General features: G+C 38.5%; 1 protein-coding gene across 3 annotated transcripts in view; it reads left to right on the forward strand.

Annotated features, from left to right (window-relative positions):
- Positions 1-20,201, forward strand: part of SSH2 (slingshot protein phosphatase 2) — a 244,633-nt gene that overhangs the window by 169,026 nt on the left and 55,406 nt on the right. For all 3 annotated transcript variants that reach the window (XM_082678050.1, XM_082678049.1, XM_082678051.1), the window contains 2 exons: positions 6,974-7,077; positions 12,068-12,132. In XM_082678050.1, the coding sequence (XP_082534176.1) occupies positions 6,974-7,077; positions 12,068-12,132 (169 nt within the window). The remainder of the gene's footprint in view (positions 1-6,973; positions 7,078-12,067; positions 12,133-20,201) is intronic.

Raw genomic sequence — 20,201 nt, forward strand, 5'->3', positions numbered from 1 at the left:
GGAGAGAGTTTCCAACTGGCCAAGCTTAAACCACATGCCAGCTTCCTGCAAGGCCCCTTGCAGTTCCAGAGTTGGAGGGTCACCATGACCAGGCACATTCCCAAAAGGAGACTAGGGTGAAATTAGAAAGGAGAGCTCTATTGCTGGACAGCCAGAAACCACAAATGTCAACTCAGATGTGCCGCCATCTGTAGTAATTGGAAGGTTGAATTGTACGGCCAGTGATAAAATTATTGATCCTAGATTGTGTTTCTATCTGGACATTTCTAAGATGTACATGTTTGAGGCAAAAATGGGATGGTTACAAGATCTTATCAGTAAATGAACATTCAAAAAGGAATATTCTGGGGTTTTTCCCCCTCCAATTTATCGTCTGTAGGGAAAGGACTGGGAAGATTAGTCCTGATGGCATTTGTCCCTCAGCCTTGAACAGACAGACCTTTTTTTTTTTCCTCTTAGATTGTAGAAAAGTAGGAAAGGGGGGAAAATAGCTGCATCTGAAGGTAGTTGTGCTGGGCATTGTGCAACAGAGTTTAAGAGGAAGATTAGCTGGAACTAAAATGGTCTGGTGGTTGTAGTTAATGAATAAGAACTGCCTTAAGCTCTTATCCACTTTGCCAATAACCAGTTTACTAATGTACACCAGCCTCTGCTTGTCTGCTGATAGAGAAAAAATCCTGCTGCCTGCATTCATAGGCATGTATCTGGGAGTTTATGTCCGGGGTGCAGAGAGGGTCCCAGGTATCCATTGCCATTCCAACACTGTCACTTGAACGTATGGCCTGTATGTTGGAGATGGGGTTGGGGATTGTTTAATTACAGAGAATAGTGCATACAGTATTTGGGTTTGGATTTTCTCCCGTTGTAATCTAAATTTCTTTAGGATTACAGAATCAAACTTTTCTCACTACCTGAAGTGTGCTTTTGACTTTTGTAGCCATGTTTCATCCATCAAGGCACAGTGATTTTGTCCTTCCTGTTTTTTGGATTTAGCCAGACTTTTTCAGTAGGCACTAGTATTGATAGCTCTGTAGTCCTTTGGCCTCTGGTCTGATATTTGAAACTTTTTATTATGAACTTACCTTTCTGTGGGATGTGGTCACACTGAGTGGGGACATGAATTCCTTTCCACCTAATGGGATTGACAGAGCTGCCCTAGTACCTTGAATCTGAAATTAAGCAACTAAATTAGCAGAGAAAGCTTATCAGGAAAGGGAGAGTGTTGTTAGGAGAGTGGAATGTATTTGCAAGTTTCCCATAAGTGAATATTCTTCAAGATAAAAATATAACAGTTCAGATTATGTGTATTCGAATTTTACATAAATGCTAACTAGCTTACCTTGTGCAATAACATTTTGTGCCATCAGTATTACACAATAATTTACCTATGAATTTTGGCTTCAGGCAGAAATGCCAAACAAACTCAAGAGTTTGGCATTAGAAACATTATAAACATGAAAATCTACTTTCTTCATTTTAATGTTAAAGTAAAAGCATTACACCCACTTTATGAAACTTGATTTCCCATAGTGAATGATTCATTTCATCTCGTGTGTTACATGTAAAACAGAAGACTGTCTGTCAAACTAACATGTAGCAGTTTGGCCAGGTGTGTCATTGCTTTGTTTTGCTTCCTTGGCCTTCCTGCTGGTCATGGATGACCACCCTGGCCACATTCCTCAAAGGTTATTTTAACCTGAGAACAGTTAAGTATTTTCTTCACTTAGTTGACCTTTTCCTCTACACTTTGCCTGAGAAGAAACTGCCAGTAAACGAGTTTCATGCTTTGCAAAGTGCTTTTGATTGGGAGGGATTGGCACAGAGTGCTTTCCCAAATTATTTAAAACAGAGTGCTCCTTCCTCTGTTTTTGAGACTAAAACGCTACTGTCATTCCCAGTTCTTTTCTCTGCTGTCCAGCCCATCTGGATTCATCTCTCAGCCAGATGTTCTTCATTCCCCTCAGTAAAGTCTTTCTGTTCATGGCCTTGATAGGGGGAACAAAAAAGGAATAAGAGTTGAGATCTGAATGGATTTCAGTCCTTTTCTTTCACTTCTGTCTCTACTTTTCAATTCTGTGCTGTTGAAAAGTTCTGTAGGGAAGGCATTGTGTTTCATCTTCCATAAACTATATCATAAAACTAGAACAACATAATAGAGAGTGAGTGATTCAGAGCATGAGCTTTCAAGTCAGAACTTGGTTTGAATCTTTACTCAGAGGATTGCTAGCTAGCTGTATGATCTTGGGCAGATAATTTACCACCTCTGAGCCCCTCAGTCTCTTATGTGTAAACTGGGGGTAAAAAATAGTACCTACTTCATAGGATTGTTGTGAAGGTTAAATGAAATAATGTAAAGTGCTTAGCTCAGTGCCTGGCATACAGTTGGCATCTACTCAAGTTAGCTGTTATTAGCTCAGTTCATGTATCAAACTAGGGATGACTTTCCATTTGTTGAGCAAGTGATCTTATGGCAAGGGAAGGGTAGATGTTCTTCAGACGTATTCTAATAAAAACTGGAGAATGTCACTGTCACTGTGTTAGAAAGATGATCCTTGTCATTTTCTCATCAAGCAGCTAATGACTCTCCAACTTTAGATTTGGAGAATGTTCTTTATCTTGTGTTTTCCTTAATATGGGGGTTCTTAAGTCCTTTGAGGTTTGTGTTTAACTTGGACATCTGTAATCACATACAGATGGCTCCATAGAATTTACTGGAGCATTCCTCTTCCTGGGCCAGGCTCTAGATAACTGGTCAGTTCAGAAACCATGTAAAAGTTTTCACCTGCCTTTCTAGATTTTAAATTAGAGACCAACTCTGTGTTGATTGAATCTTTAGCCAGATGCTTCAGAAAGACAAATATTTACTTAAATGTCTCTCACTATTCTAGCAAGATACACTAAGCCTTTACCTTACACTGAAGTACATGTGATTAAATATACATATTATTTTCTTCATATGCAAATAAAGCATATAATTTTCAAGTTGAAATTGATCCTGCTAAACTCTGGTGATTTTGAATTTTATTTTTTCACTTCCATGCCACCATGTTGCCATCCCATCTTTGATAGCGTTTATAGAACTTTGACTTTTTTTCAGTGATGAAAAGGGTTTTTTGTAATTAGCTACACTTTCATTCCTGGTCCCCTTGTGATCAACAGTTTATGCCACTTTTGTGATAACTGGGGAGTCATAATCTGGGGCCACAGAATAAAGAGGATTGATCGTACCATCCAGAGTGTATCTGCCATGACTCTCTGGGGGCCTAGATCGCACCTACTAGGGCAGTCTCCTGGCCCAGCTGGACCTGCTGTGCATTTTGTTGTATCAGAAAAGTTTATTGAGATTTGTATAAATGACTCAAATAGAACGGCATCTTTTCCCTTATACCAATTGTGACTTTGACTCCTGGTTTTTCTTTTATAATCAGAAATTTTCCAGGTAGCTTTGAGTTAACCAAGGGCCCTTGTCCTCCACCCCAATCCTCCCCTTGTGAAAGCACTACATACATTTTATTTTATTTTATTTTATTTATTTATTTTTTTGCTGTACACGGGCCTGTCACTGCTGTGGCCTCTCCCGTTGCGGAGCACAGGCTCCGGACGCGCAGGCCCAGCGGCCATGGCCCACGGGCCCAGCCGCTCCGCGGCATGTGGGATCCTCCCGGACCGGGGCACGAACCCGTGTCCCCTATATCTGCAGGCGGACTCTCAACCACTGTGCCACCAGGGAAGCCCTACATACATTTTAAAGAAGACACTTAAGAAATATGCTTTAAAGCATAAGCCACAAATGTATCTAAGAATAATATTCCAGAAGTCTAAAAACCAGGAAGTTGGTGTGTTTGTCAAAGAGAAACTACTTTTGTCTTACAAAAAGAATGACTGAAATAAGCTCTCAACAAATATACTTCTTTAGTAGATGTAGAGACCCCTTTGTGTACTGGAAACTAAAGTGCCCATAGCTGTAACTTGCCTGCTGATAGGTAGACTATTTAGCCTTTATTTTTAAAATATTTTCGTTTAGTAAAACAGACAGTTGCTGTGTTGGCAGCAGTGTGAATGTCATTTCCTGTCTGTGGTGTACCCCACTCATCCTGTCGCTCAGACATTTTGTTTTAGGTTGTTCCTGTAATGTGAGTGAAACAGAGTGACCCACAGCAGGGTGACATGTGCATACCACAAATGTAACAAGAGACAAGACTTGTGCAACAGACCACAAGAGTGCAATGCTTTATTTAAAGATGAAAACAAAACAAAACAAAGGCAGCCAGCACGCACAATTGTAAAGTGGCCGCTGTGGAGTCTTGTGTTTGTTTTTAGAAGACATATTCCAGTCTATTTGGCAAGTTACCTTAAAGGTATATCAGCTTCATGCCACATGATTAAACGATAAAATTGAATCAAGGACTGACAACTGTTATAGAGATGATTTAATTTCATTTAATCGATTAATTTATCATCACACATTTGTATTTTACAGCCCAGTAATCTGCCACATATATTGAATTCTGTAATCATTACTTTTTACCTGTGAGATTACAGAATTTCTATTTTCTTGTCCTAAATTACAATTCCTGTTTCAGGGATGGGTCACATAAAAGAGTATGGGGGCAAAAAACCCCTGGGATGAATTCATTTACCCATCAAATATCTGTCAAGCACTTAATATGTGCTTGGCACTATTTCCAGTGTTGAAGATACAACAGTGCTGAGGAAAATAAAGTCTTATTCTTCATGGAGCTTATATTCTATCATAGGGAGATGACCACAATCAAGTACACAAGTGAATAAATATAATTTTAGCTTATGATAAATATCCTGAAGGAAACAAAACAGGACAACAGGATAGAGTATGATTGGGATGGGGCGAGAGGTGATGATATTGGAGCTGTGACTTAAATAGTGACAGGCCAGGAGAAAAGTGTCCCAAGTAGAAAACAAAGAGCACAAAGGCCCTCAGAAGGGGCCTGAAATATAGAAGAAACAGAAAGAAGGCTAGTGCAACCAGGTCATAGTGAACAAAAGGGGAGATGGTATAAGACCAGAGAAATAACTTCTTATCAGCTGTTAACAGGGCCCTGAGGTCCCAGCTAAGGACTTCAGGTTTAATTTATACATAAAAAGGGAAGCTGTTGGTGGGTTTTAAGCAGGAAAGTGACATTATATGATATTTATCTGTATATTTTAAAGCACTCTGGTTGCTGTTTGGTAAGTGGATAGTAGTGATACAGAAATAGTTGCAGACAGACCAGTTTAGAGGATTTTTGCTGATATAATGTCTGGGGTTAGTTTCACTTCAGGGATAGGGCGAAAGGGGTAAAGATATAGAAAAAGCAGAATTGCCCATGAATTGAAGCTGAAATGTATGAGAATGTGGGGGGCTCATGTATTATTACCTCTACTTTGTATATGTCTGAAATTTTCTGTAATAAAAGAAAACGTTTTAACGGTAGTCTAAGTGAAAAACAGTGGTACCCTGGACCATTGTCAGAGTAGTAATGGAGCTACATGGGCAGATTCAAGATGTATTTGAAAATAAATCTCATAGGTCTTGTTGATGGATTAGATATATATTGTTGGAAATAGAGAAACCAAGGACGACTGTTATATGTTTGTACCAAACAACTTGGGTGGATGAAGCTAGGGATCAGGTTTGCAGGGGACTCAAGAGAATAGTTTTGGCAGTGTAAATTTGAAATGCCAATTAGTTTTCCGAGTGGAAATGTTGAGTAGGGAGCACAGTGTAATTTACAATACATTAGCTAACACTGAATGGTGTACTCGCAAGCAATCTTGGAATCCTTCATTATGTGTTTCTAAACTTTGCCATTAATGACTTAGAAGTTCTATCCTTTTCAGATTCTGTAGATAATATTGAAAGGCTAAGTCTGTCGATATGAAATAATTTAGATACAATTTCTGTTTTCTGTGGATATCCACTAGTAATTGTATTTTGAATAGCCTCTCTGCTGAGCAGTAGTTCCCCACCTCTGTTGAGCTATCATTCACATAAAGGATGTTAACATGGAGGGCAAACTCCATGGGTTGACCAGACTTCCTGTGCACTACTCCTTTTCAATCATATGGAAATGCAAGTTTGTGAAAGTAAAATTTTGAGTAACACTTTAGTGTGATGTGTGTATATTTTAAATATAAGTCTTTTATGCAAACTTTGGATCTATTATTAGTAGCTAAGCATTGTATCGTATTTCACGTCTGATTAGAATGCTGTTGAAACACCATTATTGACAACCATAGATCTATTAGTTATTGATAATCATAGATCTGTTAGCTCTGTTAGTTGTTAAAGTAATATTTATTAAGGGCACCACTCTAAGAAGCTTCTTATTCTTATTGATTCCTCACAACAACCTCAATTTATTTATTAATCCCTGTTTTATAGGTAAAGAAACTTAGGCCCCCTAAAATTCACTCAAGTAGGAAGTAGTAGAGCTAGGATTCAAACCCAGGCAGTCTGGTTCCAGAGCCTTTACCCTATATTTCCAAAGCCTTCACTCTTAACTGCTACCATGTAATGTATATAGAATATTGTAAGTTTTGTTTCAGAAAAATTATAGTAGACAAGACTGTGTGAGTAACCAGAGTCTCTCTTTTTTTTTTAATTTAAGTATAGTCGATTTACAATGTTGTGTTAGTTTCTGTTGTACAGGAAAGTGATTCAGTTATACGTGTGTGTGTGTGTGTGTATACACACACACATACGTATTCATTTTCATATTATTTTCCATCATGCTTTATTACAGGATATTGAATATAGTTCCCTGTGCTATACAGTAGGAAGGACCTTGTTGTTTATCAGAGGCTCTTTTGATTTTATTTTTACTTCATCCCATGAGGTTGGAACTTTAGAAAAGGGAAGAGAAAACAATCCCAAAGTCGGTCTTCATCTTACTGTTTGATTTTCTTCCTTAAATTACTTGTTTATTTATTTATTTTTACTTTTTCCTTATAGCATCAGCGAGAGCTTTCTAACGGTCAAAGGTGCTGCCCTTTTTCTGCCACGGGGAAATGGCTCATCCACACCAAGAATCAGCCACAGACGCAATAAGCATGCAGGTAAAGCTCCACATATGCCACTCCTTTTCTTGGTTTCTTTACCTTTTGTTCTAAAAGACTGAGTACCTCATCGCCATTTCTTCAACAGTTCTGTAATGGTGAAAGAAAGCATTGTACTATGCTGTAATCACTTTTCTTTCGCTCTCATGGACCATATTTCTGGCACTTAGCAGAATACCTTATACACGAAGTAGATGTTCAACAATAAATTTTTGTTGGAAAAATAATCAGGCACAAAAATACACTAATGAAGTCTTATGTGACATCTCAATTAAGGTTTTGGTAATCAGCTAAAAGATGTTCAGATGTTTCTTCAGACTCTATGCAAAATCGATTAACCAAAGATGACTTTTTTTTTCTGTCTGCTCTCTAGTGATGTTATGAGGAGACTAATATGGCATGTTACTAATATAAATAAATTCAGTAGCACTATTGTGTTAACAAGAGTTACGATATCACATATTAAAATACCAGTTCTTAAATACCAGAGTCTACTTCTTGATTATGTTCACGCTAAAAAGACTGGAAATTTAATTCAGAGGACTTTTATAGAAATAAGGAATCATCAAATAAATGTTCACTTAGGGATAAGTGTAATACTCTGATTTTGAAATAACCCACTAATATTCTGCACCCAGTACCAATATGAGGCCTGTTTCCCCACACATCCAAGCAATTCTCAGACACCAGCTGGGTGTCCTGCAATTCACCTCAATTCTGACACTATCTACCTGGAGATAGTGTCAGATTCCACAGGTTAAGGGCTCAGTTGTATAAGGCTGCCCCCCTTACCCCCAACTTCAGGTGCCAGTCACAAGTCCGGGTTGTCTGTAGATTGGAAGTTCCAATGACCCCCTCCTTGGGTTTGTTTAATTTGCTAGAGCAGCTCACAGAACTCAGAGAAACATTTTACTTATTGGATTACTGGCTTATTATAAAAGGATATAACTCAGGATCAGCCAGATGGAAGAGATGCGTAGGGCAAGGTATGTGGGAACGGGCACGGAGCTTCTGTGCCCTCTCTGAGTGTATGCCCTCCCCAAATCTCCATGTGTTCACCAATCTGGAAGCACTCTGAACCCTGCCCTTTTGGGTTTTTGTGGAGGGTTCATTACACTGGTATGATTAATTCAATTGTTGGCTATTGGTGATCCATTGAACTTCCAGCCCCTCTCCCCTGCCCAGATAAGGAAGTTCCAACCCTCTAATCACACGGTTGGTTTCCCTGGCAACAGCCCCCATCCCTAGGTGCTTTCATAGAGTCAAGTCATTAATAGAACAAAAGACACCTTCTTTGCTCCACATCACTTAAGAAATTCCAATGACCACTGAAAAGCAATTATACTCCAATAAAGATGTTAAAAAAAAAAAGAAGAAATTCCAATGATGTTAACAGCTCTGTGCCAGGAACTGGACAAAGACCAAATATATATATATTTTATTATAAATCACTGTATCACACCCACTAACAGTAGTGTACGCATTTAATATTTCCATATGTTAGACTTCTCTAAAGTCAGGTGCATTGTGGTGATGAGGTTAAGAAAGAATTGAAGAAAGTTGGTCTAGAGAAAGAGGTCTCCAGGTATAGGATATCCACAGTTTAAAGGAAGATAATCAGCCTTATGCCTCTCTTCTAACAGCAAGCCTAACTTGTGTCATTTTGGGGGAAAAAAAAAAGTCAGTTGTCCTGAGGACACCAATTAGAGAAATCCCAATCAGTGCTATACAAAGAGTGTTTGCTTATTGTCCAAAATGTGCCATTTTGATGACGTGTGATGTCCAGGAGTGGAAGCAATTGGAATTACTAAGGAGAGAAGAAAGAAGACTGTAAACCTTGAGTGTGTAGGTCAGAGGTGAAAGCCAGAAGTACTGTGTCCCATGGAGCCAGTAGTGAGTTTAACTCCAGTGCAGGTAATCTTAGCTATTTTAGTGGCTGCCCTACTTCTTGTTTGGACCTTCATCTAGTTCCAAATGTAGCAGCTCAGAATTATAATCCATCTCATTGGACAGTATTATCCTCCTACCAAAACTCTCCAGCCGTGGAAAAATTTTAAAAGGGGCAGGTGAAAAAACTCTTTGGAAAATTAACTTTGTACTACATTTTCTAAAAACCTTCCTCTTCAACGCCAACCACCAGAGTCAAGGGGAGAACTCCCCAACGCCACAAAAACTTGAATGCACAGAGGAAGTAGACCCAGCTGAGCTTTGGGTTTCTGTTTGGTGTGGGTATTTATCACAGTAAAAAGAAGACAAAATATTGGTTTAAATCCAGTGTGTCTGACTAAGATGTTAGGCAAATTGCTCTGTGGCATGTAATAGTAAGTGGGGTCAGTGGCTTTTCAGCTGCCACCCAGGTTTCTACTTGACCTTGTTCACTTAGCTTTCTCCATACCAAAAAGAAAAGCAGATTTAACACAAGATGAATGGACTTTACTTGTGATCCAGACCAGAACAGATGAGGCAGTGTGAGTATAAATGCAGCTCACAGAGCCAGACCTTCACATAAGCTGGAGCTCCCTTGGCTGAGCCGGCAGTAACTGAAAGATGATGGCAGAATTGCAAGCAGATCAAGGGCTTACTCTGTCTAATTGTACTTTCTTATGCATATTTCTTGAACGAGTTAGAATTTTATCTGGGCTTCATTAAAAATATCCAAGTACTTTTTTGTAATCAAAAAGTGATATTATAAGTGAATGTCTGCTAACATTTTAAAGAGAAACAACCAAAAGTCTTTAAAATCAAACTGAAGTCTAAAACTTGGCTACCCGCAGTGAAGTATATGAAAACAAAATGTAGGAAAAGGATCTTAATGGTACGGGTATATTGCCTCTATTAGTCTCTGTGAAGGACAGTTTCCCAAGAGGAAATACCTCATGGCAGTACTTTTCACCACTAGCGAACCTGAACTTCCACATACCCAGCTCGCGTAGGAAGCCCTACTGTAGGGGTAGGGCTCCCTGACTTTTGTCGGACCTTCTAAGAAGGTCCAGCTAGATATTTGGGCCACTAGTGCTTGGAGTGGAGTCTTAGGGCTGCTGTTTGCCCAGAAATGTTTCTCCTCTAGAAGTTCTCCATCCTGAAAATTCTTTCTTTAGGTTATTTGTCCTGAGAGAACAAAAGGAAACTTAATTTTTTAAAAGCCTGAGCTGCTTACCGCAGTTGTAACTGTAGTCATTCTTCATTGTTTATACCTAACACTTTGTCTCCCCACGCTGATTCTTTTATTTTTAACAGAAAGGGGAGAATTCCCTGGTGGTCCAGTGGCTAGGACTCCGCACTTTCACTGCCAGGGGCCCTGGGTTCAGTCCCTGGTGGAAGAACTAAGATCCCACAAGCCACAAGGGACAAACATACTTGTTTGCCAACGTACTTTTTTTTCCTTCCTGTCTCTCTCTACTTCTTGCACATATTAGCATTTCATCTCATCATTAACAGCTGTGAAGTTACGTGGATGAAAATTATGTATGTAGATTCCAAGACCAATGTGAGAACAGGTTACGGTGGCATCCATGATTATGCAGCCACATTAGTCACTTTAGACTCTTGAAAAAGGGTTGGTCAGGAATGAAGTTTTTTTGTTCTCTGATGGTTATCGTTTATGATAGCACATTATCTAATTATCTCCTACTAGCCAAAGCTTCCGATTTTCTAGTACAGAACAGGGAAATTGAGGAAATCTATAATAGTTTAATACAAAGAAATTTCAACTTAGTTTTATAGGATGTATAAAAGCAAGTGAGGATTGAAATAATGATTGGCTATTATTTATTTATTTATTTATTTATTTTAGTTTTGGCTGCGTTGGGTCCTTGTTGCTGCGCATGGGCTTTCTCTAGTTGGCAGCGAGCAGGTGCTACTCTTCGTTGCGGTTCAAGGGCTTCTCATTGCAGTGGCTTCTCTTGTTGCGGAGCACGGGCTCTATGTGTGCAGGCTTCAGTAGTTGTGGCACATGGGCTTAGTTGCTCTGTGGCATGTGGGATCTTCCCAGACCAGGGCTCGACCCTGTGTCCCCTGCATTGGCAGGCAGATTCTTTTTTTTTTTTTTTTTTTTTTTTATTTATTTTCGGCTGTGTTGGGTCTTCATTTCTGTGCGAGGGCTTTCTCTAGTTGTGGCAAGCGGGGGCCACTCTTCATCGCGGTGCGCGGGCCTCTCACTATCGGGGCCTCTCTTGTTGCAGAGCACAGGCTCCAAACGCGCAGGCTCAGTAGTTGTGGCTCACGGGCCCAGTTGCTCCACGGCATGTGGGATCTTCCCAGACCAGGGCTCGAACCCGTATCCCCTGCATTAGCAGGCAGATTCTCAACCACTGCGCCACCAGGGAAGCCCGGCAGGCAGATTATTAACCACTGCACCACCAGGGAAGTCCCTGATTGGCCATTTTAAAGCACCTAATAATATGTTCACTAGAATATATATCCCTTGAGATCTGCTGGATTTAATATCTTTTTAATATCAGCTACTGATGTGAAAATCATTTTTAACTGTTGACATTATTCTAGGGGGGAATCTAAAATTCTTCTTAGATTAAGTGCAACTGAATATCACAATTACAGAGATAGGAATGGCAAAATGGTTAGCTTTTTAAAAGTTAGAGATCATTCTAACACTGTATACCATACATCCCAATTTCAAGATTCCCTTGATTCCACCTTCAGTGGGCCTGAAAGCACAGCCAGTGCTTTCTCTGCCCAACACATTTCACCATCGCTCTCATCAACATCAATCATGGTACAAAACTGACTGGTTTCAAGTGCAGCTTCCATAGGACAAACACGAAGCAAATTTTAATGTAGTGTAGACTTAAAAGTGAATGTATAGAGATCCAGTCTACCATTCATATGAAGACACTCACTCAATTTCTGTGTCTAATTAGAGTCCCTCAGTGAACCAGAACTTTCTTTTACACAAGTTATTAGGGTAGAAGGAATCCTCTCTGTTAACATTACAATGGAGAATAATTATCCTTTGTTTTGTAAATTTCACCAGGTGACCTCCAACAGCATCTCCAAGCAATGTTCATATTACTCCGCCCAGAAGACAACATCAGGCTGGTAAGTTAGAGGTATTATTATAACTTTCTTCCTCAAAAGACTGTCTAAGATAGCAAACATTAAACAGTCATTTTTATGTCCCAGCATAAAAACTGTGTGGAATAGAAAAGAAGAATGACATGTCCCCATCATCAAAGAGCTTAGAATGTAACTGGGGATATGAGTTAATCTGAAATGATGTGAAATAATTTGGTTCAAGACTTGATGAGCACCAGTTTGTAAGTTATTGACCATAACACCAATTAAAATTCAGAAAAAAGAAACTGGGCCACTTAACCTAGTTGAGGAAGGTTTTATATAGACAGTAGAGCTTAAGCTGGGTCTTGAAAGATGATGAGATTGGCAGAAGGAAAGAAGACAGTCATTCTAGATGAGGGCATGACTGAAGCAAAAGCACACATAAGAGGGACAGGGAGAGAGTTAAGTGGCCAAAGGTTTATGCTGGTCTCAGAGTCAGGAGACCTGGGCTTAGTGACAACCATATGATGTTGGACAAATCACTTGGTCTGTCTGTGCCTGCTTCCTTATCTCTTTTCTACCTCTCACAGTTGAGAGAATCAAACGGACCCTAAAGCATATCAGAGTATAAAATGCTGCCTACGTATGGGGACTGTTGTTAATACAGGGAAGTTAAAATACCAAAAGACAAGGCAGGCAAATAGGGACTTAATGCTCCAAACTAGAGGTCTCAATCTGGCAGTCCACAGGCCAGAGATATGTTTTGTTTGGACCACACAGTGGTTTTTGTTGCTGTTGTTGTCGTTGTTTTAAATCTGAGCCAGAATTTTAAAGCTGGATGATTTCACATAGAAATCCAGACTTGGGGCTTTTCTTGAAAAATCAAGAATTCTGACAACACTGGGACCTTATTCTTACATGGCAAAACTTGGCTAGACTTGGTAGGGGGAGGGCATCAGTATGGCCTGGGTTCTTAATTTACTGTAATTTGTACATATTCTGTTGTCTCCTGCACACTAAAGTCAAGTGTCACCATTTGTCATCATTCCTTCACTGTTGCCTTGTAGTAAAACATCTAATAAAAGTAGGAAAGTAAAAATGGGATGAGTATGATTCTTTGTGGAAAGTGAAAAGTATTTCTACCCATTTAATCTTCACGTGGACTACTCCACTCATTTACATTCCCTATCTGACCCCCTAATATTTAATACCTTTAGTACCTCTACCTTTTCAGTAATCTGTAGTGAAGCATTACAGGTTTTTGAGCCAAGAAGTTACATGGGACAGCTACAGTATTTTTTTTTTTAAACATCTGTATTGGAGTATAATTGCTTTACAATGGTGTGTTAGTTTCTGCTGTGTGATGAAGTGAATCAGCTATATATATACATATATCCCCATATCTCCTCCCTCTTGTGTCTCCCTATCCTCCTCCCACCCTCCCTATCCCACCCCTCTAGGTGGTCACAAAGCCCTGAGCTGATCTCCCTGTGCTATGTTGCCGCTTTCCACTAGCTATCTGTTTTACATTTGGTAGTGTATATATGTCCATTGCCACTCTCTCACTTCGTCCCAGCTTACCCTTCCCCCTCCCCGTGTCCTCAAGTCCATTCTCTACGTCTGCGTCTTTATTCCTGTCCTGCCCCTAGGTTCTTCAGAACCTTTTTTTTTTTTTTTTTTTTTTAGATTCCATATATATGTGTTAGCATATGGTATTTGTTTTTCTCTTTCTGACTTACTTCACTCTGTATGACAGACTCTAGGTCCATCCACCTCACTACAAATAACTCAGTTTCGTTTCTTTTTTATGGCTCATATTCCATTGTACATATGTGCCACATTTTCTTTAGCCATTCATCTGTCAGTGGACACTTAGGTTGCTTTCGTGTCCTGGCTATTGTAAATAGAGCTGCAATGAACATTGTGGTATATGACTCTCTTTGAATTATGATTTTCTCAGGGTATTTGCCCAGTAGTGGGATTGCTGGGTCATATGGTAGTTCTATTTTTAGTTTTTTAAGGAACCTCCATACAGTTCTCCATAGTGGCTGTATCAGTTTACATTCCCACCAACAGTGCCAGAGGGTTCCCTTTTCTCCACACCCTCTCTAGCATTTATTGTTTGTAGATTTTTTGATGATGGCCATTCTGACTGGTGTGAGGTGATACCTCATTGTAGTTTTGATTTGCATTTCTCTAATGATCAGTGATGTTGAACGTTCTTTCATGTGTTTGTTGGCAATCTGTATATGTTCTTTGGAGAAATGTCTATTTAGGTCTTCTGCCCATTTTTGGATTGGGTGGTTTGTTTTTTTGATATTGAGCTACGTGAGCTGCTTGTATATTTTGGATTAATCCTTTGTCAGTTGCTTCGTTTGCAAATATTTTCTCCCATTCTGAGGGTTGTCTTTTCGTCTTGTTGATGGTTTCCTTTGCTGTGCAAAAGCTTTTAAGTTTCATTAGGTCCCATTTGTTTAATTTTGTTTTTCTTTCCATTTCTCTAGGAGGCAGGTCAAAAAGGATCTTGCTGTGATTTATGTCACAGCGTGTTCTGCCTGTGTTTTCCTCTAAGAGCTTTATAGTGTCTGGCCTTACGTTTAGGTCTGTAATCCATTTTGAGTTTATTTTTGTGTACAGTGTTAGGGAGTGTTCTAATTTCATTCTTTTACATGTAGCTGTCCAGTTTTCCCAGCACCACTTATTGAAGAGGCTGTCTTTTCTCCATTGTATACTCTTGCCTCCTTTATCAAAGATAAGGTGACCATATGTGCGTGGGTTATCTCTGGGCTTTCTACCCAGTTCCACTGATCTATATTTCTGTGTTTGTGCCAGTACCGTACTGTCATGATTACTGTAGCTTTGTAGTATAGTCTGAAGTCAGGGAGCCTGATTCCTCCAGCTCCATTTTTCTTTCTCAAGATTGCTTTGGCTATTCAGGGTCTTTTGTGTTTCCATACAAATTGTAAAATTTTTTGTTCTAGTTCTGTGAAAAATGCCAGTGGTAATTTGATAGGGATTTCATTGAATCTGTAGATTGCTTTGGGTAGTGTAGTCATTTTCACAATATTGATTCTTCCAATCCAAAAACATGGTATATCTCTCCATCTGTTAGTATCATCTTTAATTTCTTTCATCAGTGTCTTATAGTTTTCTGCATACAGGTCTTTTGTCTCTTTAGGTAGGTTTATTCCTAGGTATTTTATTCTTTTTGTTGCAGTGGTAAATGGGAGTGTTTCCTTAATTTCTCTTTCAGATTTTTTATCTTTAGTGAATAGGAATGCAAGGGATTTCTGTGCATTAATTTTGTATCCTGCTACTTTACCAAATTCACTGATTAGCTCTAGTAGTTTTCTGGTAGCATCTTTAGGATTCTGTATGTGTAGTATCATGTCATCTGCAAACAGTGACAGTTTTACTTCTTCTTTTCCAGTTTGGATTCCTTTTATGTCTTTTTCTTCTCTGATTGCTGTGGCTAAAAATTCCAAAACTATGTTGCATAATAGTGGTGCGAGTGGACAACCTTGTCTTGTTCCTGATCTTAGTGGAAATGGTTTCAGTTTTTCACCACTGAGAACAATGTTGGCTGTGGGTTTGTCATATGTGGCCTTTATTATGTTGAGGTAAGCTCCCTCTATGCCTACTTTCTGGAGAGTTTTTATCATAAATGGGTGTTGAATTTTGTCAAAAGCTTTTTCTGCATCTATTGAGATGATCATATGGTTTTTCTCCTTCAATTTGTTAATATGGTGTATCACATTGATCAATTTGCCTACATTGAAGAATCCTTGCATTCCTGGGATAAACCCCACTTGATCATGGTGTATGATCCTTTTAATATGCAGTTGGATTCTGTTTGCTAGTATTTTGTTGAGGATTTTTGCGTCTATGTTCATCAGTGATGTTGGCTTGTAGTTTTCTTTTTTTGTGACATCTTTGTCTGGTTTTGGTATTAGGGTGATGGTTGCCTTGTAGAATGAGTTTAGGAGTGTTCCTCCCTCTGCTGTATTTTGGAAGAGTTTGAGAAGGATAGGTGTTAACTCTTCTCTAAATGTTTGGTAGAATTCGCCTGTGAAGCCATCTGGTCCTGGGCTTTTGTTTGTTAGAAGTTTTTTATCACAGTCTCAAGTTCAGTGCTTATGGTTGGTTTGTTTATATTTTCTATTTCTTCCTGGTTCAGTCTTGGAAGGTTGTGCTTTTCTAAGAATTTGTCCATTTCTTCCAGGTTGTCCATTTTATTGGCATATAGTTGCTTGTAGTAATCTCTCATGATCCTTTGTATTTCTGCAGTGTCATTTGTTACTTCTCCTTTTTCATTTCTAATTCTATTGATTTGAGTCTTCTCCCTTTTTTTCTTGATGAATCTGGCTAATGGTTTATCCATTTTGTTTATCTTCTCAAAGAACCAGGTTTTAATTTTATTGATCTTGGCTATCGTTTCCTTCATTTCCTTTTCATTTATTTCTGATCTGATCTTTATGATTTCTTTCCTTCTGCTAACTTTGGGGGTTTTTTGTTCTTCTATCTCTAATTGCTTTAGGCGTAAGGTTAGGTTGTTTATTTGAGATGTTTCATGTTTCTTGAGGTAGGATTGTATTGCTATAAACTTCCCTCTTAGAACTGTTTTTGCTGCATCCCATAGGTTTTGGGTCGTGTGTTTTCATTGTCATTTGTTTCTAGGTATTTTTTGATTTCCTCTTTTATTTCTTCAGTGATCTCTTGGTTACTTAGTAGTGTATTGTTTAGCCTCCATGTGTTTGTATTTTTTACAGATTTTTTCCTGTAATTGATATCTAGTCTCATAGTGTTGTGGTTGGAAAAGATACTTGATACGATTTCAATTTTCTTAAATTTACCAGGGCTTGATTTTTACTCAAGATATGATCTATCCTGGAGAATGTTCCATGAGCACTTGACAGCTACAGTATTTAAGAAATATTCCTCAAAAGCTAATACAGAGTAGAGGGGAGGAGGCAGCCAACTTAAATCAGGAAGCCTGCTGGGTAGTTATTGCAATAATCCAGGTGCATGGTGACGAGCCCTTCTGGGCTAAGGTGATAACTTGGAAATTGAACTTAATGTATCTGTGGAAATCCAAATAGCTGATCTCTGCTTTGTGTCTGGGAAGAGAGATAATGAGTAGAATACATGAATGATTGGAAAGTTGATGATCAGCCCTCTGAACTCTATGGTAATTACACTGATCATTCTGTGTTTAGATTCTGTCATTTTTTCTCCTGAATGCTGCCTCTATAGCCTTCTTGACATGGCCACTAATTTTTGTTGAGAAACTCACTTTGAAATTTAAAGGAATTGAAATAAGAAATCCCTCCAAAATTATTTTATATCCTAATCCTAATGTAGCATTATACTTACATAAATCTTGTCTATATTTCTTGATATACTTCTATCTTAAACACTTCTTTTTAAGTGAAAAAAGTGGGGTCCAATTCTTACAGCATTAGTATTTTAAAGCAGTGATGCTCAGACTTTAGAGTACATCAGAATCACCTCCAGAGCTTTGTTAAACTGACATTTGCTGGACTCCACCTGAAGAGTTTGATTTGGGGAGCGGGAGGCAATGATAATTTACATTTTTAACAAGTTTTCAAGTCATGCTGATGGTGCTGGTCCAGGAGTCACACTTTGAGAACAACCCCTCTAAAACCCATAATAATGGTCACTTGCATATATTAGAAATAGAGATAGAAATTTGTGGCTAGTTTCCAAAAATTATTTGCTTTGGTAGAGCTAAAGCTGAGGTCTGTTACTCACTTTATCTCTTTCTCATTAATAAAATTCCAGAATTTGGGTTGCACCTCTGAATGTTAAAGTAATTTCAACCACAAGAGACTTGGGAAAGCATAAGGGAGCACTTACTAAGGCAGAATTGGCAATTAAATTTTTTCCTTCCTGCTGAAGTATGCAGCTTCAGCTGCTTTACATTTATAAAATATAAATTCAAAAAATGTAACTGACGCCTTTAAATTAATTCAGAGCTCAAGTGACAAGCCATTTTACAGCAGTTGTTTTGAATTGTTACAAACACATAGTCATTATGTTTCAGATTATTGAGTGAGTCATCTCCAAGAAAATGAGTGAATACATTGTGTGACTTTGGACAAATTAGCACTTTTCTAACTGAAAGGAGCATTTGTAGACTCAAAGCAAAGCCTTTTGTCTTGAGTTAAATTTGAAATGCTGAAACTCTCATTCTGGGGATTGTGCATAAGGTTAAAAGTTTGATAGTTAACTGAAATTCCTGCTTTTATTTTTTTTAATAACCCAACAACAAATAAAGGCACTAAATCCCACATTTTGCTTTAGCATTGAAAATAGGACTAAACTAATTTTTCCTCCAGGGAAGCTCTGCATTGTAAATACAATCTTAAGCGTTAGCTTTAGTACTTGGGAAGACCATAGCTGATAATATGAAGGCAGTGGTTTTACAGTGCTCTTGCACATTATCAAAGACCCATTTAATTAAAAAAAAAAATAGACTGGGAAATTAAGAGCTTTGCTAACATTTAAAGTAACTTAAGCTAGTGTTTTTAACTAGCAGTGAGGTGCTGACAAGGTGCTAGGAGTTGTTTTTGAGTAATTTGCAGGAGAATTTAAGAAAATGAGTTTTTTGGTTTTGTTTTTTTTTTTTCCAAAAAGAAAAAGGGGTTAATTTTTTTATTTTTAATCAGACAGTACAGAGAGGCATAAAGACAAAGTAAAAATCACTTTGTATCCTATACTCCAAGAAAACCATTCTTACTGTTTGGATGGGTATCCTTCTAGTCTTAAGTGTACGTGTAAGAGTATGTGTCTGATTCTCTGCGATCTGCTCTTACTGAACTGGGTCAGTGATGAAAATAGCCAAATCTGAGCATCAGAAAACCTTGCAGTCTGCCTAATGCATGATCTCTGTAGTACTGAGAAGCAAAAGTATAAAGTAATTTAAAACATAAGTAAGGGCTTATGTACTTATAAGGTGACAGTGGATCACTGAAGACTTGTCAGTGGTTGAATGAAGTTGGGGGCAGGGGCAGTGTGTGTATGAAAGGCTAATCAGTTCTGAGCCATGATGAAAAGATTTTACTACTGACCTTTATAACTATTAAGGTTTCTGTACTTGATCTGAGCTCAGAAATGAAAGAAGAAAAAAAGTATGTGTCATGTCAGAGAGTGCCTTTTTTATCTTTTTTTTTTTTTTAAACAAACAGGTGAAAATCTAAATGTTGTTTTATAACCTGCTTTTGTCAGACTTTCCTGTGGGTATCTTTCCATGTCAGTAAATAAATCTGTTTTTAATGCCTGCACAGATATAAGTCATTGGGTTTGCAGGGGTTTTTTGTTTTTTGTTTTTGGCTGCACCCCGCGGCATGAGAGATCTTAGTTCCCCGACCTGCACCCTCTGCATTGGAAGGGCAGAGTCTTAACCACTGGACCTCCAGGGAAGTCCTCCCATAGGGTCTTTTTTTAAAGAATTTCATAGAGATTTTTTAAAATAATAAAATCCAGAGACTCCCTCAAGCTCTGTTTCTTTTGAAGACAGTGTTCTTTAGTTCATTAGTGTCACATCTGAAGTCTATTTTAATTTTAGGTATTAACTTTGTTCTTTTGGCTAGAATTTAATATTTGCATACTTTTGAAACCTTTCTTTCTTGATGGATTGCGTGAGCTGCCTTCTGACGTTGGGACTTTATAATGTGGCTTCCCTCAGGATAAACATTGCATGTAGGGGCATGATGTAAGATTCTTGTTGGACATAGATTAAAGACAAAGGTGCAATGTAAACTTAAGGAGTGTTTCCTGATGCTGGATGATGCTGAGCAGAGAAGTTGTTGTATCGGTTTGTGAACTGCTTATAATCAGATTAAGCGTTTAAACAAGGGAAGTTTTTAACATTCTTTGATAAGATGAGCTTTGAAAATGAGATGACTTCTCAGACCTAGGATTGCTGGATCCAGTTCTCCTGAAACTTGTACTATTCCAAATTTAGCAATAAATGGACTTTCTTGGAATAATTTTCTCAGTTGTTATTGCTGCCACGTTTTAAAATCCAAAACGTTGGGATTTCCCTGGTGGCGCAGTGGTTAAGAATCTACCTGACAATTCAGGCAACA

This window comes from Grampus griseus (genome assembly GCF_964374135.1).
Source record: "Grampus griseus genome assembly, chromosome: 20".
Classification (NCBI taxonomy): domain Eukaryota; kingdom Metazoa; phylum Chordata; class Mammalia; order Artiodactyla; family Delphinidae; genus Grampus; species Grampus griseus.